This window comes from Giraffa tippelskirchi, chromosome 5 (genome assembly GCF_054371585.1).
Source record: "Giraffa tippelskirchi isolate mGirTip1 chromosome 5, T2T-mGirTip1v1.2.pri, whole genome shotgun sequence".
Taxonomy (NCBI): domain Eukaryota; kingdom Metazoa; phylum Chordata; class Mammalia; order Artiodactyla; family Giraffidae; genus Giraffa; species Giraffa tippelskirchi.
In genome coordinates this window covers 164,150,818-164,177,344 of record NC_137279.1, presented here as the reverse complement: position 1 = coordinate 164,177,344, position 26,527 = coordinate 164,150,818, and the positions used below count along the sequence as shown (strand labels likewise).

Below are 26,527 nucleotides of genomic sequence, written 5' to 3'. Positions count from 1 at the left end.
TTAATGTGACAAGTAAGATTCCAGAGAGAGGAGTGTGCATGGTGTAGAACAGACTGGAGCATAAGGGATGCAGGACCAAGGAGGCTGGAGTGGGAGCATCTTGACCTTGTGAGCCAGGTGAAGCCCTAGGGCTCTACCGCACAGGCAATGGGGGACAGTTTAAGGGGATCTGGCAGGGATGTGACATGATCAAATTTGCCTGTTAGAACCAATTCTCCAGTGGAGAAATGTGGGTGCCTAGTTTGGGGAAGAGAAAGCTTGACTCAATGTCAAGGTAAGAGTGGGTAACTCCAGGGTACAAGCTGCTGGTTAAGACTGAAAATCAGCCCTGGAGCTGTGCAGGCCACTTCATGTTTCATGGTCAAGGACTAAGCAACACTGTTCAAGAGGCCTCTGCAGCACAGCTGCTCTGCAAAGATAGCAGGGAGGTGCCCAGTCTTAAGGCCACCTCTTGGAACTCCCAAGAAGCCTCACCCAACCATCTGATCTGAATCCCTGTGCACTCCACCCATCCAAGAACAAGCTCATTAACAACAGACCATCTTCACGGGAATATCTTTCTCAGTGGGCGCATCCCTTTCCAGACGTTACCCTGCCTCATGACCTATTTATTAAGAATCAGAATATTCAGGAAAAACCCCTGAAATCATTCTTGAGGGCTTGCTAAGTGGTCTCACAGGCATTCAGAACCTGGGTTCTAGACAGAACTGTCAAAAATAGGCCACCTATGACCTTAGGACAGTCCTATGACATCAGAGCGTGACAAGACTGCAGGGGTGTGTTTAGTCCCATCCGGGAGGTGCTGGCCCTCAGTGGCTCCCTTGGTCTCCAGCATGAAGTACATCTGTGTTCAAGGGCTTCAGTTGTTGTTCAGTCACTATGGCATGTCCAACTCCCTGTGACTCCATGAACTGCAGCATGCCAAGCTTCCCTGTTCTTCACTATCTCCCAGAGTTTGCTCAAACTCACATTCATTGAGTTGGTGATGCTATCCAGATACTGATGCTTTCAGTATCTGGCTCTGATTTACTTCTTGGGATTTGGCTCTTCCCTTGTCCCTCATCCCTCCCTTTCTCCTCCCTCCTTCCCTTTCCATCCTTCCTCTGACATGCATCTACTCAAACTACTCAGCTGAGGGAAGGCAGCAAGGTAGACCTTCATCAACCTCTGAACTATGTAACAAAGTGTATTTTTACAGAACTCCCTAGAGCCTTATATCCATGGGAGAGAATGATACTTTTATAACTAAAAGAATGAAAGAATTAATAGTTTCGGTATCTACTTCCTCTGACATGCATCTCAGATACCAGCTCCTCCAACAGACCCTGGATGGTCCCACTTAGGAGTTAGGTCCCCATTCTTGGTGCTCCTGGTAAAACCTGAGGCTTTCTTCATTATTCTACTTTTCTTTAATACTTCAATTGTCTGTTTTCTTGACCCTCTCCCCTGCCAAACTGAGCAACTAGAGGACATGTGTGATAGGACCCCCTCAGAAATTCTAAGTGAGGGCCTAACTCAGAGAAGATGTTTGGTGATTTTTTGCTGAACAATGCCAAGAGGAGAGCCTAATGATCTGATGCTAGAGTTTACTCTCAAAAAATAACAAGATCATTTAAGAGCATCCACTATGTATGAGGCACCACAGAGAAGTAGTTACAAAGTGTGTGACCTTTCCCCTCCTGGGCTCCAAGTTTCCCATCTCTAAAACGGGAGTCATTAGACTGGCTGGTCTTTGAGAAATCTCCCAACGCCTCCATTTTATTATTCAGTGGTTGGCTCCAATCACTTGGCTAGTAAGAGGCAGAAGCAAACATAAATACAGATATTTGGACTCCAATGCCAATGCTCATTCATCAAGAATTCAAGTACCATCTTCTAAGCTCCCCCACTGACAAGCAATCTCAGCTTAAAAATGCTAGGATTCTCTCTTGCCAAGGCTGGGAAACTACTCAGCTGAGGGAAGGCACCAAGGTAGACCTTCATCAACCTCTGAACTATGTAACAAAGTGTATTTTTACAGAACTCCCTAGAGCCTTATATCCATGGGAGAGAATGATACTTTTATAACTAAAAGAATGAAAGAATTAATAGTTTCGGTATCTACTGTTGCAAAACAGACCACCTCACATCTGAATGGCCTAAAACAATAACCATTTTTCCTTATCTCACAATTTAGCTGGGATAGGACTTTGGGCTAGGTTCAGCAGGGTGACCCTTTTGTTTCACAGGGTGCTGATGAAATTGTCCCAGTGGTATCTCACCAGTAAATGGGCTGGTCTGCAGAGCCCTGGTTCTTTGTCATGCAGGAATGCTGGAAGGCTAGGTTTAGCAGGAACTGTCAACCAGAGCAGCTGGTTGACAGGTGTCCCCATAGACCTCTTACATGGGGGTTAAGGGCTGCAAGAGTAAGGCTTCTCACAAACCAGGTAGAAGCTGCATAGTCCTTTATGACACAGCCTCTAAAGTCACATAATGTCACTTGTGTCACAGTCTATTGGCCAAACCAGTCATGATTCTGCCCAGATTCAAGGCAAGGGAACACAGAGTCCACATCTTGTTGGGAGAAATATCAGAGAATGTGTAGCCAAGTTTGAAAACCACCACAGTAACATATACTAAATGCTGCTATGCACCCAGCATTATGCCAAGCAATGAATATTTTTTATGTTAATCATATTTCTGTCTAGGCCTCCCCCTCAAACTCTAACCTCAATATCTGTCTACTCAGCCCCTCAGCCTACAATTTACTGTGTCTAAAACTGACCCCCTGGTCTCCTTGCAAACCTATTCCACCTTAAATCATCTCATTCAATGTCAATTACATTATTCAAGGTGCTTAGGCTTCACACCCCGGAGTCACTTTCTTTAACACTTTTTGTTTCATCCATCAGTTAATCTTGTTAAATCCACCTTTAATACATATCCACAACCTAACCATTTCTAGTCACCGTTATTGCTAAGACTCTGGCCTGAGCCTCCATATTCTCTTGCTTGAATTCGGAAAAGAGCCTCCTAACTGGTCAGCCAGGTTCTAATCCTGCTTCTTCTACCATCTAGTTTCTAAACAACAGCCAGGTGATCCTTTTAAAGAGCAAGTTGGATCATTCTCTCTGCCACTCATTACACTCAGGTGCTCTCCATCTCACTTGGAGGAGCACCTGGAATTCCAACAATGGCCTCCAGCATCCTACGTGACCTGACCTCTACTTCTTACCACTCTCTCCTTTGATCTCTCCGTGCTGGGCATCTTACTGACCCCCTTGAACACATCAGACAAGCTTCTGCCCCAGGGCCTTTTTGCACTTGTTTTCTATCCCTCTGCAGAGTGCTCTTCCCTAAAAGATCCACAGCACCAACGTCCTCACCTGCGTCAAGCTTCTCCTCAAATGGCATCTTGTATTGATGCCTTTCTTGACACTATCCCATTTAAAATATCAGCCTCTCCTACTCGCTGTCTCAAAGTCCTTAAACTCTGCCTTACTCTGTGGTTCTACGTTGAATTCACTGCCATTTGACCTAATGTGTGTGTGTCTTCACCAGTAGAACACAAGTTGTATGCAGGCAGGCATTCCTGGCTGGGTCACTGCTGCATCTGCAGCCCCTTAAACAGGCCTAACAACACAATGCAGGTGCTTAGTTATGCATATGGAATGGGTATTTTGTTAGCTTTACAAAAAACAAATTCTCCTTTTAAAATGAGAAATAACCCATATTTCTCTTTTGATCTTTTTCCCCCCCTTTTTCTCTGAGCGGAAAACGTTGCATAACCACATCAGCTTATCCCATAACTGCATTATCTTATCCCATAAAAATGCCATGAGCTAACATCCCCTTTGGTACATTTTTCTCTTCAATTACCTAACATTCCACCCGTTTTCCAGTTGTCATCCTTGCCGGCAGTGCCTGGCTTATAGTTGGCACTCAATACTTGTTATTGACAAATCGCAGCCCGAGCTTTGGCTCTGCTGCTTACCAGCTGTGTGATATTGAGTAACGAACAACATTCTGTTTCCTCCCTGTAAGAACTGGGGCAGAAAGCACTGACCTTGATCTCACTGTGTTGTTACGTAGATAAACTGAAACAATGGAAGCTAGTGCATACCCTGGCCTATCAGAGAGGGTAAAATATAAGTTTGTTTCTTTTTTTCACAGCCACACTGGATGTATTCAGCCTGACATTTTCCCATGGATTCGGAGTTTCTCAGAAATTGCTAAACTGTAGAATAGGGAGAGAATTCAGAGGAAGGGAGACAGAAACCATACCAGCGTGCCTTTGCTCTCTCTTCCAAAACTCAGCTAGCTGGAATGGAGGGTCAGCCACAGAGAGACATGTGCCCACTGCCCTCGGACCAAGGGGAGCTTCTTCTGATTGGTGACCGCTAAAATGGGTCCTCTGTCCCCACGTACAACCAACCTCTGGGAAGGAAGCACCTGACTCAAAAGAAAATGACTCCAGATATATAGTAAAGACAATGAAGGTGAAACACATCACTTCCCTGCCCCCTTGTAGAGAAATTGACTTATTTTAGAGAGGAAGGGAGGCGGTGGAGAATTAGAAAAGAAAAGAGGAAAATATGGTCAGTCAGGTGAAAAAACTCTCCAACTAGGCAAACAGGACGTGGCCATCCATCCAAGCAGAAGGGAAGTTCACCTGCTCGGTTCAGGGCATGTCCCCAATTTTTTTTTTTTTTTTTTTTAACAAACATCTCCAATCATCTCACTAGTTATTCTAGTAGCAATCCTATTTTACCAGTGAAGAACCAGGGGCTAAGGACTGGCCCCAGGCCATAGAGCTTATAAGAAGCAGAACCCGCAGGAAAACCACAAGTCACAGAAGAGCCCCTGCAGCCCTGTCCTCTGACCAGGAAGCTCTCGAATCTCGAGAGGACAGGCAAAAGGACAAGCAAACAGAGACCAACACTCACTGACACCCAGGCTGGGGGGGCTGAGTCGGGGGAGGGGAGGTTAGAAGTCCAGCTTACAGCGCTGGAGGTCGAGTCCCTCACACCACCCCTCCTGAGACCCTTGCCCTTCAGCCTCCAAGGTGGCACAGGACAGGTACACACACCCCTCTTCCGTCTCCCCACCCCATCCCCGCCAGGGCAGGCCAGTGTGAGCTGGACGGCATGAAAGTTTATTCCTCTCCAGGAGGCGAGGTGCACAGGCAGCCTCTCCCCACGCTTCCTCCCGGGAGGAACTGGACGCACAGAAAGCCCACGACCAAACGCACCACGACTTACCGCTTCCATGACTTTCTTCCGAGGTTGAGTCTGGAAGACAAAACCGGCTTCCCAGAGCTGGATCCTAAGGCCAAGCGTCCGTTTGGCTCTGCCTGCGCCGGCCAGGGAGCAATCGCTTCCCCCGGCCGCCGCCGCGGAAACACCTGAGCTCAGGCTCCCCACCTGTCCCACCTGGGCGGCGGCTCCTCCCTCTGCCGGGGTTGGAGCGCTCTCGCCCGCGGCGGGGCGCGCGCGGGCCTCCATCCGCCGAGTTCGCAGGACCGGCACCTGCCGGGGGCGAGGGATCTTTCCGTCCAAAGATCCACAGACTCTGGCCCCTCTCAGCCAGCGGCTCTGTCCGCTGTTCAGGCTGGTCCGCCCGTCACCCCGCAGGGAGTTCACGTTGTGCCCTCGTGGGAGTAGTTGGTGAACAAGGGGGCTGGAGGGGCTCCGGTTAGGGCAGAAGGCTCAGGCCATACAATGTAATTTTTCTTGATAACAGTTTCGGCCCCACTCCAGCCCTGCGGATGGCTGCTTTCCCTCATGTTAACAACGGGGAAACCAAAGCCCCAAGGGGACAGAGCCCGCCCAAGCTCCCGGGGGATTTCAGGGAGCCAGAAAGAGAGCTGTTAGAGGGGGGCACCTGTTTTGGTGAGACCCTATCTGAGCATGTGGATACATTATTCTACCCAAATCTTCCATTCGCCCTCGGAAGGCTTATAATACCATTTAAAAACGAGGGAAGGAAACAGGATCCAATAACCTGCCCCATGGTCACATAGGTGGTAAGTAGAAGGCTCAGGGTTTCAACACAGGTCTGGCTAATTCTAAAAGGATTTTGTTCCTCTGGCTTCTTGTGTGTGTGTGATCATGCCTTTGTTTGTTTTCTGACAGAGCTGGTGCTGGAAACCCAATCTCTAGCTGTTTAGAGCTCACAGCTGTCCTGGGGTTGGGAGGCCAGTTGGCAGCTTGTTCTCTGCTTCAAGTGCAGTCAATATGACTTTTCTTGCTATGTTAGGCCAAGCTCACAAGAAATGAAAAGCCTGTCCTGCCCTGCCCAGGGGAAGGGTGAAGGGGGAGCAGGTGAGAAAAAGCACTTAAGTGCCCTTTCTTCTAACAGGTGGCTCCCATACCGAGCTGATCAACACAGCTGCCAGGGAATGTGTTAAAACTATAGGCTTCAAGGCCCCAGGGCAGACAGGAAGCCAGGAGTACCGTCTTCTGGTAGGGTCTGGGAATCTGAATTTTAATCAGATTTTTAGGTCAAGGTGTTTTAATAATAAATGACTCACAGGTCTACCTTTTATCTCACGAGTCAGCACACAGACACATACACACTACAATTAAAATTTTTCAAAACAATAATTGCTCATGCTGTGTGTGATCACACTGATATTTTCTATTTTCTGAGCCTCAATGTGCTATTTAATTAAAAAAATCAATGGTCAGCCCACCCACTCCATTGATTTCATTACTCACAGTTTGCTCCACACTGGAGTGGTGTGGGCTCTGCCCACCAACAGATGAGGGTGCTACTCCTCCAAGCTAAATGAGGCACAAGCCCAAGGTTCTCTGTAACTTTCCCTCCAAGCCCAGCCTTCACTCAGGTCAAAGGCAAGGATGTTTTGCATACTTGTTTACAACATATGGTGAAAAATCATGGGCAGAAGCGCTTAGGAAGGGAACCCTCCTCCCAACCCCAGGTGATTATTAAGCTGTCAAATACCTTTTGCTCTTAATGCTAGGGCACCCCCTGGTGGCTTCAGGCCAGCGTACAAAGACAGAGTGATGGAGTAGGTAGATCAGGAGGGCTATCATCTCTCTGGACCTGGCAGGACTGACAGCTCTGTACTTCTGGTTTGGTTTAGGACAAGTTACAGTGGTAGGTCAAAGGATGTCATGGTAGCTGTTAGGAGTGTTTTGCAAGTGGGCTTAAGAACTGTGACTCTTGGAACTCTGTAGGATCCCCTATTATTACCTTATGATCCTCTAGGTGCTACACTCAGTTTTGCCACTAGATGTTGGCCTTGGGATTGTCAACAAACCCCTGGGATATATGTTCCTGGTGTATACAACTAGATAAGAGCGCTTACAGTGTTGGCTTGAGGATTACTGTGCCAGGCAAAAATCTCTACAGTGCTTACTGCTAAATAGGCACCAAAAAGTTCCTCTCTTCCTTTTTTCTTTTCTCCTCAATTCATGGTGGCTATGTCACTGTCGAAACGCACATGCTACACTTGGATGTACTGATGAAGGAACACTTTTATTTCCCTATAACGATCCCAGTTTGCTCAGGAGCGCCCATCCCATGAGTAAGCAGGCCCTTGCATTCAGCTTGGTAGGAGAACTCACACATGCTTACGTGGGATGGGGAGGCAGAAAAGAGAGTACATAGTACAGACACTGTGGGTAGGGGGGTTGGAGATGTGAAGTTTGAGGTTTGATCTAAGTTTAGATCTCATCACTTCATGGCAAATAGATGGGAAAACAATGGAAACAGTGACAGACTATTTTTGGGGGCTCCAAAATCACTGCAGATGGTGACTGCATCCATGAAGTTAAAAGATGCTTGCTCCTTGGAAGAAAAGCTATGACCAACCTAGACAGCATATTAAAAAGCAGAAACATTACCTTGCCAACAAAGGTCCATCTAGTCAAAGCTATGGTTTTTCCAATAGTCATGTAAGAATGTGAGAGTTTGACTATAAAGAAAGCTGAGTGCCAAAGAATTGATGCTTTTGAACGATGGTGTTGGAGAAGACTCTTGAGAGTCCTTGGACTGCAAAGAGATCCAACCTGTCCATCCTAAAGGAAATCAGTCCTGAATATTCATTGGAAGGACTGATGCTGAAGCTGAAACTCCAATACTTTGACCACCTGATGCAAAGAACTGACTCATTGGAAAAGACCCTGATGCTGGGAAAGATTGAAGGCAGAAGAAGGGACGACAGAGGATGAGATAGTTGGATGGCATCACCATATCGATGGACATGAGTTTGAGTAAGCTCCAGCAGTTGGTGATGGACAGGGAAGCCTGGCCTGCTGCAGTCCATGGGGTCACCAAAAGTCGGACACGACTGAGCAACTGAACTGAACTGAACACTTCAGGAAAAATAATTCAACTGAAGTGGGGTCCTCCTATACCGACGAGGTGGTGGGTGGCCCACTGTGATCTGCATTTAATCATGGAGCAGGAAATGACTGACCGAGTGTGGACTCTCCTGGGGAACAGTGCCCCAGACTTTACAAATGTCACCTTATTTAGTTTTTATTGTGATTCTCATTTTCCAGTGGAGGAAAATGAGCCACAGACGAATGAAAGTCACTGATCCAGGCCAACACAGTTAACAAATGGGAACGCAGACACTGCAATCCAGGCAGTCTGGCTCCAGAGCCCACACTCACCACCCGTCTGGTTGCTTCCTCTTGCATCCTTGAGAAATAGAGACTCATAAACACAGAATCTGAGAGCTTGGAGGGTTCTTTGAACCCTCTTATCATTCACTGAGAAAGCTTAGCAGATACTTGGGCTAAAGTTAGGCTCCATATCTTACAGGTATTGCTGTCTTTCAAGCTCCTAGCTTCAGTTTGCTCCTCCTTGTAGTGGGGATAATGGACCATACTCACCAACGAGGTCTTGTCCATTCTTGGGCAAACTGAGCAGTAGAAATCAGTATTTCCAGCACATTCTTCATGATTCCAAACCTTACTTTCAGTACTGGACACTGCTTATAGCTTTTTAGTGTTTCCATTCATGTATCAGTTTTTCATTTCTTGGCAAACATATTGCTTACACTTTGCACCGTAAGTAATAGTTTGTAGCAGAATACTGTGATATTAAAAAAAAAAAAGGAAGATTTAAGTAATATCCACAAATGGGAAATGCTGTGCATTCACCTCTTCCTAGGGTAAAACTCTGAGCACTGTTTGTGATGTGAAGACAAAGCTGGAGCACATAGATTGATTGTCAGAATCAGGATGTGCTGCTGAAGCAACCCATTATTAATATTAAAATTATTATTGGTTACATTAATCATTTCTGAGGATTTCCAGTGCAATGTGTGATTTATTTATGTATAATTTATATCCTGACTATTTTCAAAAGGGAGAGAAGGAAAGATGAAGGGAACTTAAATTTATTGAGAATCCATTGTATAACAAGCTACATGGTTTGCATATATTTTCTTCTGTTCCTCAGGACAATGGTGAGATAAGAGAGGTTATCTCTGGTGGACAAGTGAAGCACATGAGACTCAGGAAGGTCAAGGCAAATTCCCCGGCCATGCAAAGTCCAGTCTGAGTCTCTGTTTTGACTCTACTCTACCTTCACCCATGGCTTCTTCCTCCCCTCCATGATCATCCAGAAGGACTTGAAGGACTGGGCAATACAGAGCCAAATAAAATATGATGATTAAACAGAAAGATAAAAGCCATACAGAGGACAGGGCGGATGGGAAGGCAGAAAGGATTGATGAACAGTGTGGAAATATGAGATGATTACTACAACGTATGCAATTATCTAAATGGAAATCATTTAAGGATAAAATACCTCAAATTATGTTAGAAGGTATGTGGGTTCAAGAAAGGGTCTGCTTCCTTTCTACCAGTTTGTGAAAACTGTACAAGCCAGATGGTTTGTCTTTTTTCTGGAAGGAAGCTCACATCTGAATTTTGTGATTATCTAAGTCATCTTAATAGTATATCATAATTTAGTAAGGGCTTTTTTGAAGAATGCTAAATAAACACAACCAAGGCAAGTGCTTTCCCTTTAACAAACACGACTAAGGCAAGTTGCTTTCCCTTTAACAGCCTTTTATCCAGAATCTGAGCATCTAGTTTATGTCGGGTTCTGCTTGGAGCTGGAGACATAGCAACCCTTCAGGCTCTTGTAAGGAAGCCATCTTCCTCTATTAACGCCAGTTACATTATGTATGCATCACTCAGATGAATTATTAATATGTTTTTCTTATCTGCTTATCTTGTAGAGATCAAAGGAATACCACTCCTCAGAGGGAAGTAGATGGGCTTGCCTGAAGTAGGGAATTGTTCCCAATATCAATCACGCCCATATCCCATCATCCAGAAAAGGGGTTCTTCAGATGGGCAGTTCTATCAGGAAACCCTCTGTCTCTCTTCGGTCATGTTTCCTTGGAAAACATAGGAATACCACATGGAATACCACATGTGGCGTAGGATTACCACATGATTGCAACTCGGAGGCTCAGAGTACTGAGGCAGAGGAGTGGTACAGGTCAATTGGCATATGACTCATGAATCATAATTTGGGTTAGCTGATTTTACATGTATTTGAGAGCTCTATCAAAGGGTAAGAGTTAGATCTGCTTTCCTTGCAAGGAGTTAGGGAGGAATAGCTTCTCTCCTCCACCCATGTACCCATCCCCCTGCCTCTCTCTAATCACTCCCCCACAGATGCCACGCTTATACTTTGTGGACTTGAAACACAGGCATGCCATTTCTGGATAGGATGGGTCGGATGGCCCCTGACCTGTGGCTGCAGGACAGGAGTGTGGCAGGCAGGTGGTCCTATGGAAGACTCAGTTGAAGATGCATAAAATCCGTTTATAAAAAAGCAAATTAGCAACTGTAGATTTCTCAGTATTTATTCCTCATATATCATTCCCCAGTCTTTGGTAAAATCTAGTATAATTTGATATTTAGCCTCAGCTTTGGAATAGTGACAAAGGAAGGACCTTTGGTCTACATTTGGGATGAAATGTTAAATAAAGAGCAGTGTCCACTGAGGTCAGCGTGGGTACAGTACTGATTAACAAGAGACTCACAGTGCTGACGAGCCTGGAGGAGGAGGGATAGAAGACTCCATGCTCTGAGATATAGCTACCTCTTTAGGTAGCTAAATAATATGAAGGTTATTTTACTAGGGGAGTAAGATGAGCAGAGAAAATGCTTGTATTCACCAAATCCCAATTCTTTCTCCCTTTCTTGTGTATCTGAGAAGGCTATATTTTCCAACCTCCCTTGCAATTAGATTTGGGTGTGTGACTAGGTTCTCATCAATGGGATGTGGGAAGAGTAGTGGATGTTACTTGTAGGGCTGTCTGCTCAGTGGTCCACTTTCTCTTTTCTCCTTTTGCAGTAATCTCAGAAGAGTGGAATCACAAGACAGAAGGAGCCTGGATCCCAAAGTCTGTTCTTTTAAGAGAGCTTCTAAGGATATCTGTCCAGTAGTCATCAGATTATGATATAAATAAACCTTTGCTGTATAAAGCTATTAAAACCAGGGGGTTATTTGTTACCACAGCATAATTTATCTTATTCTGACTAATGCAATTATTAGTGAGCTGTAGTAAAACTGGCAGTGAGCTGGCAGGAAAAGAAGAGAACATAGCAAGAGTTGGGTCAGGAAATAAGGAAATTAATCCTTAGGGGGATTTAGCCAACTTCTTGAGGATTGAATTGAAGACCAGATTTCTATGCTTAAATGTCATGATCTGGGCTGTTAGAAACAACAACAGGCACCCTTTATGTGTTGAGTGCTTGTTTTGTATCAGGCAAAATGGTCGCTACATATATCAATTTTCCTTTGTACATTAAATATATATACCATTCAGTCTTCTCAATAATCTTAGGAATTAGATGTCATTATCTCCTTTACATGGATGAAGAAACTGAGGCACAAAGAGACTGAGAGTTTTTCCTCTGTTTTCCACAGCCTATAAGAGGCAGAAAGGGAAAGGGAAGTCGCTCAGTCGTGTCCGACTCTTAGAGACCTCATGGACTGTAGCCTACCAGGCTCCTCCATCCATGGGATTTTCCAGGCAAGAGTACTGGAGTGGGGTGCCATTGCCTTCTCCGATTAATTCTCTAAGGTTCACTCAAAAGTGAAAGAATTAGAGGCAGAATTAGGTTCAAATCCACCTGTTCTATTGGAGTCAAGTCAAGTGCTATTAATCACAATGCTATAGGCAGTGGTGAAGCTAAAACTCACAGAGGTGGCATCACTGTGATTCTAGGAGAAGGACTGTATCAGTTAGCTAAAGGATTATTGACAGCATCCTGAGATAGACTTCAGCACCTAGGGAAAGAATTGCAGCATCTAGATAATTTATTAGGGCAGCAGGCAAGCAGACTAGGGTTTAAGGCCTTACAGAGGGGAAAAAAAAAGATGAGTAAAAATCAAGAATAGAGGCAAATGTTTAATCAGTGGAACAAGGTACACACAGCAAAGGCTGGGTGACAGCTGAGGCACAATGGCACACTAGTGATGGAAAATTTATCCCAGGAGCCAATGGACATGAGACCAGAGTAGCAGGATTAGCACCAGCCCTCTTTCCCCTGCTGGTGTGGATGCCCCTACCATCCTCCTACTTGGTTAGGAGAAGCTAAGGGTCTGAGCGGACCTGGGCCTGGTGGCCAAAGGCCTCTAGACCTGCTCAGTGTATAGCAGGAGCAGGAGGGGAGATGGATGAGAGGGGATTCTGGCCCTAGAGGCACTCACTTGTGAATAGATCAACCAAAACCACACAACTAGGGCTTCCCTGGTGGCTCAGTGGTAAAGAATCTACCTGCCAATGCAGGAGACACGGGTTCAATCCCTAATCCAGGAAGACCCCACATGCTGCGGAGCAGCTAAGTCTGTGTGTCACAACTACTGAGCTGCAGCTACTGAGGCCTGCTCGCCCTAGAGCCCGTGCTCCACAAGAGAAGCCACTGCAATGAGAAGCCATGCACTGCAACTAGAGAGTAGCCTCCACTTGCTCCAACTAGAGAAAAGCCCACACAGCAACCAAGACCAAGAATAGCCAAAAAATAAAATAAAAATAAATAAATAATTATTTAAAAAGCACAATTATATCCGTTTAGAAATATGGAGAAAGCAAATATACTGGGTATTTGATTTTTGACCAATCCTGGCTCAGCCAATTACGAGCTTTCCTTCAACCAAGTGACTCATGTCTTTGACCCTCAGCTTTTTGATCTGTAAAATGGGTCTAACAAACTCAATCCTACAAATGGTTCTGGTACAAAATGGTACACAGTAATATAAAGAATAACAAACAGTAGTTGACACCTAACAGGCACTCAGTAAAGGCTGGTTCCTTCCCCTCTTCCCTCTCCATATAGAAGGAGGTATTTATCTCTGCCCAGAGGTTGGCAAGAGGCTTCAGAGTCGAAATAAGTCTTGATCTTAGTCCTAGAGTAGTCAAGGAGGGGACGTCTAGGGTGAGAGAGTGCCTTGTGCAAAGCCATGGCTTCAATCATCAAGCCTCCCAAGTAGGCCCTTTAGGAGAGAGAAAAGTCTTAAAAAACTTGGTCTCCACTTTCAGGAGTTGCTGTTCCCGACCCTTCATCATCTGGAAAGCAGCCCCATGATGGCACATTCTTTTCTGCTCTAATGCTATTTTCTCACTCACTAACTACATTGTCAGAGTGGCCAGGACCTCAGGCTCCATGCTGCCAAAAGCTGGTGCAGCAGCTTGTAGGGAGGTGGGTTGCAGCCAGGGCCCCCTGCCTGCACTTGATTGAAAGACCTCAATCAAGTCTGAACGAGGGTGTTGGATGGGACAGGCCATTTGGCCCCTGTTCAGGTTGCAAGATGAGAGTCTTTTGTGGTTGAAATGAAGGGCTTCCTGGGGAGGGGGGGTGACATGTGTCAAAGAGAACTTGTTTCCCACTCTTTCCCAGAGCAGGGGAGGCTGCTCCAAGCCAGGTGGAATAGAGCATGAAGGTCAGTGTGCTTCTTCAAAGGCATTTCTCACCGTGGCATTTAATCACCTATATAAACATTTGTTGAGTTGAATTATTTCATTCAGTGCTCATAGCCAGGGCACATAATAAATCCCCATTATACAGATGAGGGAACAGAAGCTCAGAGAAGGACCTGAAAAGATCTGATCAGGATTAGATTGGGCGGGAGTGGCATGTGGAGAAGAAGAGGGAATTGAGAGGGTTGGAGAAAAATGTTACAAACAAGTAACTTTGAACCTGGAAGCTCCAGCTCACCAAGACCTACCCTTTCCCTTGGCTTCTGCCTACATCCTGTGTCCACATCCATATCCCCAGCCCTGCATTCATTCAAAAAATACTGACCTCATCTTGACTCTGAGCTAGGTTAGGCCAAGACATTCAGTGGAGAAGAAAACACACACTGTCCTCACCGCCATGGAGCCTGCAGTCTAGTGAGGAGGTCAGGCATTTAACAAACCAGTGAATCATCATCTGATGCTTCATACCATAAGCACTGTGAAGGAAAACAACAGGGACCGCAATAACAAGGAGCCCCACTTCACAGAGGATAGTCAAAGAGTCTAAGTCATAACTGAATTCCAGACCCATTCATTCATTCATTCACCCCACAAATATTTATTGAGCACCTCCTCAGTGTGTTGAGCTGCGCACTGTTCTATATATTGAGGACTCAACACTGATCCACTTATTCAACTCTCTGCTGGACTGCTCACCTGGGCATTCCATAGACACCTCATACTTAACACAGTCATAACTAAGCCAGTCACTTGATCCCCTAAACCCACTCGAATGGTATCAAGTTCATCTGCTTTCCAAAGCATAAACCTTACTTTTTATTTTATATTAGAGTAGAGCTGATTTACAATGCTTTGTTAGCTTCAAGTGTACAACAAAGTGATTCAATTATACATATGCCCATTCTTTTTCAAATTATTTTCCCCTTTGGGTTATTACACAATATTGAGTAGAGTTCCCTGTACTATACAGTAGGTCCTTGTTGATTATTTTATATACGGTAGTGTGTACATGTCAATCCCAACTTCCTAATTTATCCTTCTTCCCCTTTCCCTTTTGGTAACCATAGTTTGTTTTCCAAGTATGTGAGTCTGTCTCTGTTCTGTAAATAAGTTTGTATCAATTTTTAGATTCCCATGTAAGTAATATCATTCAATATTTGTCTGTTTGGTTTACTTCACTTAGTATAATAAACTCTAGGTCCATGCATGTTGCTGCAATTGGCATTATTTCATTCTTTTTTATGGCTAAGTAATATTCCATTGTATATATGTGTAACATCTTCTTTATTCATTCATCTGTCAATGGACATTTTGGTTTCTTCCATGTCTTGGCTATTGTAAATAGTGCTGAACACTGAAGTACATGTATCTTTTAAAATTAGAGCTTTCTCAGGATATATACCAGAGAAGGCAATGGCAACACACTCCAGTACTCTTGCCTGGAAAATCCCATGGATGGAGGAGCCTGGTAGGCTGCAGCCTATGAGGTCGCTAAGAGTCAGACACGACTGAGTGACTTCACTTTCACTTTTCACTTTCATGCATTAGAGAAGGACATGGCAACCCACTCCAGTGTTCTTGCCTGCAGAATCCCAGGGATGGGGGAGCCTGGTGGGCTGCCGTCTATGGGGTTGCACAGAGTCGGACATGACTGAAGCGACTTAGCAGCAGCAGCAGCAGGATATATGCTCAGGAGTAGGATTCCTGGGTCATATGGTAGCTCTATTTTATTTTTTCAGGGACTTGTGCTCAGTCATGTCTGATTCTCTGTAACCAAATGGACTGTGGCCTGCCAGGCTCCTCTGTCCATGGGATTTTCCGGGCAAGAATACTGGTGCAGGCTGCCATTTCCTTTGCCAGGGGATCTTCTTGACCCAGGGATGGATCCCACATCTCCTGTGTCTCCTGTATTGGCAGGTGTATTCTTTACCACTGAGCCACCTGGGAAGCCTTAGTCTTTTTCAGGAATCTTCATACTATTCTACGTAATGATTATACCAATTTATATTTCATCTACACCCTCTCCAAAAATTTGTAGACTTTTTGATTAAGGTTATTCTGACCAGGGTGGGTGATACTTCATTGTAGTTTTGATTTGCATTTCTCTAATTAGTGATGGTGAGAATCTTTTCATGTGCTTTTTGGCCATCTGCATGTTTTCTTTGGTTTAATGTCTATTTAGATCTTCTGCCCATTTTTTGATTGGGTTATTTGGCTTTTTTATATATATTGAGCTACATGGGAGAAAATGTTTGCAAATGAAGCAACCAATAAGGGATTAATCTTCAAAATGTACAAACAGCTCATGAAACCTTGCCATTCCTGACTCCCATCAATCCTCACTTTTCAAGTGCAGTTGATTGTGCCTCATTCAACCACATTCACAGGTATTTATTTAGTGCTCATTTTGGTGTGAGGCAATTGAAGTTTTCTGGCACAAAAGCAGATAGTCCCTTCGCTCTAGAGGCTTACACCTCTTGAGCACCTAACAAAATGACAAGACTACTCAAAAACATCTCTTCAACTAGTTTTCTTCTCTCCATCTCCTATTATCACTTCTCAGGTGGCTCAGATGGTAAAGAATCTGCCTGTAATGCAGGAAACCTGGGATCAATCCCTGGGTTGGGAAGATCCCCTGGAGAAAGGAATGGCAACCCACTCCAGTATTCTTGCCTGGAGAATTCCATGGACAGAGGAGCCTGGCGGGCTACAGTCCATGGAGTCACAAAGAACCTTTGACTATATGGGTCACAACAAACTATGGAAAATCCTTAAAGAGATGGGAATACCAGACCACCTTATGAGCCTCCTGAGAAATCTGTATGCAGGTCAAGAAGCAACAGTTAGAACCAGACATGGAACAACAGACTGGTTCCAAATTGGGAAAGGAGAACATCAAGTATGTCACCCTGCTTATTTAACTTATATGCAGAGTTCAGTTCAGTTCAGTTGTTCAGTCATGTCTGACTCTTTGTGACCCCATGAACTGCAGCACACCAGGCCTCCCTGTCCATCACCAACTCCCAGAGTTCACCCAAACTCATGTCCATTGAGTCGGTGATGCAATCCAGCCATGTCATCCTCTGTCATCCCCTTCTCCTCCTGCCCTCAATCTTTCCCAGCATCAGAGTCTTTTCAAATGAGTCAGCTCTTTGCATCAGGTGGCCAAAGTACTGGCGTTTCAGCTTCAGCATCAGTCCTTCCAATGAACACCCAGGACTAATCTCCTTTAGGATGGACTGGTTGGATCTCCTTGCAGTCCAAGGGACTCTCAAGAGTCTTCTCCAACACCACAGTTCAAAAGCATCAATTCTTCGGCACTCAGCTTTCTTTATAGTCCAACTCTCACATCCATACATGACTACTGGAAAAACCATAGCCTTGACTAGATGGACCTTTGTTGACAAAGTAACGTTTCTGCTTTTTAATATGCTATCTAGGTTGGTCATAACTTTCCTTCCAAGGAGTAAGCGTCTTTTAATTTCATTGCTGAAATCACCATCTGCAGTGATTTTGGAGCCCCCCAAAATAAAGTCAGCCACTGTTTCCACTGTTTCCCCATCTATTTGCCATGAAGTGATGGGACCGGATGCCATGATCTTTCGTTTTCTGAGTGTTGAGCTTTAAGCCAACTTTTTAACTCTCCTCTTTCACTTTCATCAAGAGGCTCTTTAGTTCTTCTTCACTTAGTGCCTACTTTGGCCACCTGATGGGAAGAACTGACTCCTTGGGAAAGACCCTGATGCTGGGAAAGATTGAAGGCAGGAGGAGAAGGGGACAACAGAGGATGAGAGGGTTGGATGGCATCACCGATTCAATGGACATGACTTTGAGCAAGCTCCGGGAGTTGGTGATGGACAGGGCAACCTGGCATGCTGCAGTCCATGGGAGTCACAAAGAGTCAGACATGGCTGAGCCACTGAACTGAACTGACTGATTCCCTATTATGGGAGGAAGGAGGCTTAGGCTGGTGGTCCCCCTGCTGTAAGATGCTCTTTGCATGAAACCTCTCTCTGTAGAAGCCCTTTTCCCTGTCACTTTAGCAAAGTTATATTGTAAGTAACTTTTAAACCAAGCACTCCCAGGCTCTTTTCATCTCCAGCCCAAGCACACATTTCAAATCTTTTAATCACACAATACTTTGCCTAACAAGAAGGAGGAATGAAGAATAAGTAATTAACAATTGACCAGACCGCTTCCCTAGCTTCCCCTTCAGTAATCTCCCAAACAAGCTATGTGAAGAAGATAGCATCTAAAGAAAGATCACAAGGAGTCAAGAAGCCTGCATGCAGACAGGGATGGTGATAAGTCTGACCCCCTATCTCAATGCTTAACCGAGATTACTTCCTCTTTCCCTATAAAAGTTTCATCATCAAGCAGAATCTTTGGAAGTAGTTTTGGGGGGACACTGAGTCCGCCATCTCCCCACATTGCCAGTATTGTAATTAAAGGCACTTTTCCTTTGCTACCAACCTTTGCGAGTACAAGTCCCCAACAAACGAACCTTCAAGTTGTGAAATTTAAAAGATGCTGTGAACTTTCAAAGATGTGTTTGCATGTCCAATCATGTAAGCTAGTTGACCTGTAAGTTTACTGTACTGTAACATTAAAAATGTTTTATTTTTTGTGCTTGCTTGTTTTTCATGTGTTATTTGTGTGAAAAGTATTATAAACCTACTACATTACAGTATTATATAGCTGATTGTGTTATCTGGGTACCTAGGCTAACTTTGTTGAATTTATAACAAACTGGACTTATGAATACACTCTTAGAACAGAACTCATTTGTATGTAGGGGACTTACTCTATTGATTTTGTAAGTAGTGAGCAACAAGCAGGACCCTTAATCTAATGACACTGCCTCTAACATCCCACCTCCCATCAGATAAGCCTTCTTAGTGGCACCTGAGTGGTCTTCCCCATCACAAATCTGACCATATGGTGAGAGTGAAAGTGTTAGTTGCTCAGTCATGTCCGACTCTTTGTGACCTCATGAACTGTAGGCTGCCAAGTTCCTCTGTCCAAGAAATTCTCCAGGCAAGAATACTGGAATGGATAACCATTCCCTTCTCCAGGGGATCTTCCCAGCTTAGGGATCAAATCCAGGTCTCCAGCGCTGCAGGCAGATTCTTTACCATCTGAGCCACCAGGGAAGGCCCTCTGACCATGTACTCCACCATCAAAATCCTTCTCTGACTCCGATGCCACAGACGCTCTCCCAGGACACACAGGCTTCAGAATTGGCCTCGTGGAGCTTCTGTAGCCCCTGTCACTTGACTCCACACACTGCCATACAGAGTTTATCCCTGGGCCCATGGTGCTATCTCTGGCTTCTGGATGTTTGCCTATTCCATTTCCTTCACCTGGAATGCCATCCTTGGCATCCCTGCCATTCACCTGGGCACCCACTTTAGCTTTCCAGAGTTGGTGCATCTAGGCTTTTCTGGTGACTTCAGGCGGGGTGATATACTCAACCCTCTGTTCCCACAGTTCCCTCGTCATTTACTTTATAACCCAGCTGTGACTACAGAACTGGTCCTGTGTATAAACATGGGATAACATCTCCGAGTCCACTGCAAACTCCCTACCCCTGTGGGATGTCTGAGAATCTTCACAAAGGGCTTCTTAGGTGTCCACCAAGCAGGGTGGCGTCAGCTGCAGTCACCATGTGGCATTCACTGAAGGCTCCCTTTCCGGCCTTGGCTCCTCCTTGCCAAGTCCAGGGCCTATAAAATGGGTAGAGGAACCACCACCCAGGGTGACCACCCAGGCGGACACCAGTGTCCTAAGGCTGACCTTGAAACAGACAAGGTGGAAAGAACTTTCCACGTGTAAACTCATCCTCCCAACTACACTAACCTTATTGTAAAAATGATGAGGAAGCTGAGACTCAGTGAAGTTAGTCACAGATCAAGGTCACCAGGCTGGGAAGTGTGTGAGCTGGGATTAGCCCAGCCCAGTCTCCTCATCCAGGGCATGTATTCCTCTGTGCCGAGCATGGCCTCACATAGACTGTTGGGGTTCCAGCTCAGCCCATTAACTGCCTCTGGCAGTTTCTCCCCAGGTCTGTCTCCACTGAGCAGACGGGAGCACCTTCAAGGGCAGGGATTGTTTCTTATTCACTTTTATCCTCTGAATCCAACTGAACGCTGGGCCCACAATACATATTTCCTCCATAAATGTGTTACCTTTCAGGGGAGATGTCATGAAATTGTATTACTTTCCTTTTCTCCCTTGAGTGCTAAGCTTCTTCTCAACAGCTGGTCAGCCTCATTTACAGCCAAGTCACGTGGGGTCAAAGTGATTTGAGAGATGCTATGTGGGGCAGGAAGGGGCAAGAAGTTGGGTGGCACTCCCTGTTCCTGGAGCAGAAGCATTAACCTGCCCCACTCCCAGATCCTTTCCAAATGCCTGGTTTGTAGTATTCACTTGGCCTCCAGACCACGGCAATAAAATGATGGTCTGGGCAGCGCTGAGGAGACCATCCGGCCGTGTGCTGGTCTCATGCACAGGGGAGCATTTTAGCAGCCAGGCTAATACTTGAATCTTCCACTTTGGCTACAAATGTGCATCTTCCTTTTATCTGCAAATTGCACTGGGCTCTGGGAATCACTGTAAATTGGCCTGGCTCTGGCTGAAGTCACAGACAGACCTGAAGAGCGGAGAGATTATGAATCCTCCACCATTGTCCTGTCGGTCCCGGCCAACAGCCTGGGCTTGTTGGATTCTGCAGCTGTTCTCATCCTGATGATTTCACTCTACACCCGATGTCTTCACCATCTGTCAGCGACGCAGAGGCCATGCAGGACTCGAGTGTAGGTAAACTTGAATGAAGGGTTAGGGTGGGGGAATCTGGCTAGGAAAAGTGGATAGGGCTCGAAAACAAATATTAGGGGTGTCAGAAGGAAAAAGAGAGTGACAGGAAGAGTCATAAAAGTGTCTCAGAAAGGAGAAACGTAAACATTATATATGACAGGTAAACATGGTCGTCCGTTCATCCATTCACTGATGTCCTTCATTTCACCAACCATTCTCAGATCAGTCAGGACCCAGTTAGGAAAAATGAAATCACTCTAAATGTTTGAAACAGAAGGGATTTAACACAGAGACCTGGTTACACCAGGGATGGAAGAACTAGGACCAAAATAAGGACCGCGAGGAAACCCAGAGATTTCCAAAAGCTGGGAGCTGCTAGGCTGACATAACAAAGAGGAGGGGGTGTTGTCAGGGCTCAGGGCTGGATCAGGCAGAGGAGATAAGAGAGAAATGGCCACTGGCACATTTACCTCCTGGGGCTTCTATAGAAAGGAGGCAATCAGCCTGGTTTCTCCCCTTCTCCCATCCCATCTCTGGTCATGCCTCCTACTGGCCAAGTTTTTTTTTCAAGATCAAAAAAAGAGAGAGAAAGAGTAACAAAGTGCCTTTTTTTTTGGTGGCTGGAAGGGGTTAGAAAACTTCTTGGAGGAGATGACAGATGAGCCAGGTCTTGAGCGAGGCTTGAGAGAATGAAGTGAAAGCAGGGAAAGGACATTCAGGAGAGGCAACGGCAGGCACAGGACCTCAGCTTCAGGAGAGGGGCCAGTGGTTCTCGGGAGCAGAGAGAATCTAAGAGGGTGGGCAGAAAAGCAGACCAGAGGGGGCCACAGAAGAACATAGGGGCAGCTCGAGGCCTGAAGAGTCTGCTGAGCTCAGAGTAGCCTGGAGGCCTGGGGAATTCAGCTGTAGGGTGACTGAAAGAGGGTGGTAGTCAGATCATCTCCATTGTAGAGGAAGAGTCTAATACCTCAAGATCCTCTTTCCTCCTGCAAAGCCAGTGGGGAACTCCAGTGTCCTCCTGGGTGCTCATAGTTTACATTTATTCAAAATAAGGTTGGAATTCTCTGGCCTGGTAATTGTCTTCAGAGCTCAAGATACTATATTTGAAAAGGCACACCTCTGCTTTGGAGGATTGTGGTTGTCCAGTCACAATCATGTCCCACCCTTTGTGACCCCATGGACTGCAGCACAGCAGGCTTCCCTCTCCTTCACCATCTCCTGGAGCTTGCTCAAACTCATGTCCATTGAGTCGGTGATGCCATCCAACCCTCTCATCCTCTGTCGTCCCCTTCTCCTCTTGCTCTCAATCTTTCCCAGCATCAGAGTCTTTTCCAATGAGTCAGCTCTTCGCATCAGGTAGCCAAAGTACTGGAGCTTCAGCTTCAGCATCAGTCCTTCCAGTGAATATTCAGGGTTGGTTTTCTTTAGGATTGAGTAGTTTGATCCCCTTGCTGCCTAAGGGACTCTCAAGAGATTCACCTTTTTGAAAACTCGCAGGGGATTGGGAATCCAGTCAGAGGAAGAATATGGTTAGACACGTCACTGTGCTTTTGTGGCCAAAACCGAGGTGTAATTAATGCAATCTGAGCTATGGTTACATCACTGGAATGTGAAGATCACTTCTCTAGGAGACTGCTCAGAAGTGCAGTACTCATTCTTACATCTAAGGAGTCTGTTTAAAAGTCAGTTTCATTATTTTATGATTGAGCATCGTATGATTTAGTTTAGGCATGAAGAGCAGATGAATAGGACAGCCCCTCCCACTGGTATAGCATCTTAGGCTTTCTAAAACACTTGCACAAAATCAAAGGAAAGTGCAAAGAAATAAAGATAGGAAAAAGAGGCAGAAGGGCGAGAAACGAAATTATTCCTAAGAGACTTTTTTTTAACACTGCACTGTCAAGAGAGACAGGAAGTCAATACCCAAGTATATTTCAAGAAGTCAATATCTGAGGATATTTTAGGGAACTCATTATCAGAGGTTTGGAAGTTGAAAACCATAACATCCAGTTAACTTACAGATTTCTGAAAGGTTGGGTGATCTCTTAAAGTGATCACAAAATAACATTTACTCCTACAACTTGTCTTTTTTTTGCTTCAAGGAAAATAAACATACCAATTTTAGCACACGCTTTTTGTAGCTAGCCTTCATTTCCCCCTGCTTCCTCTTTTTTTGTGCTTGAAAATATTCCTTCAAAAAATGTATGCACTCATTCTTCCCCCATAAGCCCAAGTGATGTAGGGAAAAGCAGAGGTGATCCCACCTCTAGTTCCAGGCATGGGTCTTGATTGACAGGTCAACAGTACATGCCCTTAACCTCAGCAGCTGGTTCAGTGGTGATAATGTGATCTAAACCAGTCCAAACAGAGGAGTTAGATGATTCTCAGAATACTAGAATGAGACTTCTTCTTGCTCTCAAAGTACACTAGGATCATGTAGTAGTGGGACTACTGACAGCCATCTTTGACCATCAGGAGAGTCAGGTTTAGAACACCTGAAACTAATACAACATTGTAAATCAATTGTAATTCAATAACAAAAAATTAAGCTTATCAGGCAGAAGAAAGAACACAGGTCCTCGAGTTGTTGGATAGATTAAATCAACACTAAGGCTCAATCTACACTTGAAATTTCTAGCTCTGAGAGCCAATAAAATCCCCATTTGGCTTGCCAGTTGGAGTTGGGTCGTCTTTTTCCTGTGATAGAAACCTGTGTAATAACAATAAAAATTTTTTTGTAGAATGAAAATATTGCTTATGTGAGAAACAACTGCTTTTTAACCAGCATTTATTGAGCCCCAATTCTGTGCCAAATGTTTTCACATACATTGTTTCATTGAATATTCACACATTATCTTTATTTTTAGTTGACAAAACTGTGGCTGAAAGAGGTGACTTGCTTTAGAAGGATAATTAACACTGGCTGTTGTAACAACTCTCAAATTGTGGTTGCTTAGCCTATGTAAATTTATTTCTTGCTCACGTCACAGTTTGAAGGCAATCAAGTGCTTTTCCTAAGTGAGTGTCCCTAAGTGATGACTCATGGTTTTGGCTTACTTCCCTAACCCTGACATCCTGGAATGTTCTGTTCTGGTGGTGTGGATACCGAGACAGTGGCAAAAATCACTAGGGAGCCTCAGGAGTAAGGTCTGAATGGGCCTGTCACTCTGCCTGCATCCCATTGGCCAGAACTCAGTGGGTGGCTCCCGGTTGTAAGCTGAGATGGAAAAAAGTCTTCCTCTGCGCTGAAGGGAAGAGGGAGCCGTCTGCCTGTTACCCGGTGGAGGGCCATGTCAGGACCCTGCCTACCACAGTTTGCAAGCGGAGGCGGGATTCGGAGCTTTTGCTCGGTCGTGTCCGACTCTTTTGTGACCCCATGGACTGTAGCCCGTTAGGCTTCTCTGACCATGGGATTCCCAGGCAAGAATACCGGAGTGGGCTGCCATTTAGCAGAGCCAGGACGCTAAGCTAAGCAACGCATCTCGACGGCCTTCTGTTTCTCCACGTTCTTCTTTTTCCTCCTCTAACACCCCCTTCCCCTCAAACACGTTCGCGTTTTTGTTAATCCCCTCAGTAAGCAGTTACATAAAGGTCAATTTGTATTTCTTTTCAGTATTTTCTTAAGGAAAGAAGCAGCTCTCAGCTTCCCTGACATTTGGTAAAACCACAGAAGCTGTTACTACCTCAGAGAAGTGCTCACTGCATGATAATGTATATGAGGGACAGATCATTTACTTATCCTCAAAGCAGATGGACTTTATAAGGAGAATTGCTTTGTAATGCAGACATGACTGTGAAGAATAAATCAGATTTCTCTGTGTACTTAGGGGAGAAAGAATTATTCAAATACCAGTGTCTGCAGTTTTGGGTCCGTTTACTGGGTCCGCAATCCCACACAGTGGCCACAAGGGGGAGCGCTAGACCCATCCCTGCACAGGCAGCTATTTTTGGAGACTGCTTCTAGCCTCAAGGAAGAAGCCAAAGAAATAAAAGACTATGATTTTTTTTTTCAAATAGGACCAACTTATAAATTATTTGTGAGTCCAATAAAAGGCAATTATCAACATTTCCTACTATTTCAAGAGTAATATATTCTATGCTAGAAAAAGATTCAATTATTTCCACGGCTGTGATTCAGACAATAGAAATTGGAAGCAACCACAATCAAAAAAAAAAAAAGATTGTAATCCTGTGTAAATCTCTGTCTTCAAAACTCAAATCAGAGGATGTGAATTCTGGCCCTGGTGGACATGAGATATTTGCCCTGAAGGCAGTGGAGTTTGATGGGCTTGAGGGAGGTAGCTGGAAGTGTGTGTGTATGTGGTTGTGTGTGTGGTTTTGTGTGTGTGTGTTGTGTGCACACGTGTGCCTACAGTGAATTTGACTTATTCTTCCCTAGCACAGGGGAGGTAGAGTAGAATAATCTCGTCCAAACAACTAAATAATGAACATTATATAATTATTTTAGGAAGTATAGTTTCATTATTTTCATACCAAGTAATGGAGCTCAGAAGATCCCGCTTTCATAAACCAGGTTGTTGTGTGAAGACAGGCCCTTCTGCCCTCTCCAGTCAATCCCCTGAGCAGCACTCTGGCTAAGCAGCAGCCTGGATTAATGAGACAACCGGCGTCCCTGGCTCCAGAGAGACAGAGCCTGAATCTTACCTCTGTGGGCCAGTGAGACTTTGGGCAAATTACTTAACCTTTCTGATCTTCAGTTTCTGCAAAACCCATCTCACAGAATAACCATAAAGATGAAATGAAATTGGATACATAAGTACCTATCACATCATGAGTGGTCAGTGAATATCAGCTTTCTACTCTGATAAGCCCCCTTGTTTTCCTAAGGATGGCAACAAATAAGTCTGAACAGAGCCTGAACACTTCCACAAATTCTGAGTCTGTGGACCTGGATTCAGGACAACTTACTTAGAAGGCACAGTGGGAGTTCTCTCCCTGAATTCCTCAGCTCTGGACCACACAGCCTATTTGTTGGGGAGTGCAGTCTCCAGGGCACCCAGGCCCTTAGCTGAGCTGAGAAGGCTTTCTCAAGCACAGGGACCAAAGAAGGAGAGAGTGGGACTGCAACAGGTAAAGCCCATGTTCCCCACCAGCTGCCACGGTTACTTAGACACCCTTTCCTCCATTGTGTGAAAAGCACAACAACAGGACCTGGTGAAACTGAGAGCCTCAGCTAGCATCTAGGGAACTGGGACGTGCCGAGTATAGGCTTGGAAGGAGAGAGCATTGCAGGCATCCTGCGATAACCAGGACTCTGGAGAGGGGAGTTAGGTCAGCACCCCAGCCCTGAGAGAAAACTGATGATCCTGGGAGGAAGGTCCCCCATGCCACAGGGACCGCCATCACGCCGTGTGGAGAGCCCAGAGCCAGTTCTCCATCCTCAGAACTGGTCTGAACACTAGGTTCTATTCCCTCCCACTCCTCCTGGTCTGATTCCTGTTTGTGAACTCATGTTCATCATAGTTGCCCAGATTCAGTCCCCGCTCCCCGCTCACCTCCCTCAGCATTTTTCTGGGTCCCCGGAGGCTGACCCACACAGACTGAATCATCAGGTTGTAAAGCGCCAGTGGGAACACCAAAGGCGAGATGAGAAGGAGGTCGGGCATTTCTCCCTTGACCCACTCCCTGCTTAGAGTAGCGGAGTTCTCCCATCACTGCACTCCACCACCCTCCTCCCGGCCCCAGACCCTCTGCGTTCACCTTTCCTCCAGTCATCTGGGAGATAAT

General features: G+C 45.3%; 3 protein-coding genes across 3 annotated transcripts in view; 1 reads left to right on the top strand and 2 right to left on the bottom strand.

The window, feature by feature from the left end:
* Window positions 1-5,638, top strand: part of PRKAA2 (protein kinase AMP-activated catalytic subunit alpha 2) — a 199,381-nt gene extending 193,743 nt beyond the window's left edge. Inside the window, exon 11 of the transcript XR_014052803.1 lies at window positions 4,153-5,638. The gene's annotated coding sequence lies outside the window, so the exon portion shown is untranslated. The remainder of the gene's footprint in view (window positions 1-4,152) is intronic.
* FYB2 (FYN binding protein 2) overlaps window positions 1-8,914 on the bottom strand; it is a 128,216-nt gene extending 119,302 nt beyond the window's left edge. Inside the window, exons 1-2 of the mRNA XM_081487014.1 lie at window positions 8,847-8,914; window positions 5,241-5,658 (exon numbers count right to left, since the gene is read on the bottom strand). Of these exons, the coding sequence (XP_081343140.1) occupies window positions 5,241-5,658; window positions 8,847-8,914 (486 nt within the window). The remainder of the gene's footprint in view (window positions 1-5,240; window positions 5,659-8,846) is intronic.
* Window positions 8,915-8,982: 68 nt separating this feature from the next.
* Window positions 8,983-26,527, bottom strand: part of C8B (complement C8 beta chain) — a 186,219-nt gene continuing 168,674 nt past the window's right edge. The window contains exon 21 of the transcript XR_014052798.1: window positions 8,983-9,048. The gene's annotated coding sequence lies outside the window, so the exon portion shown is untranslated. The remainder of the gene's footprint in view (window positions 9,049-26,527) is intronic.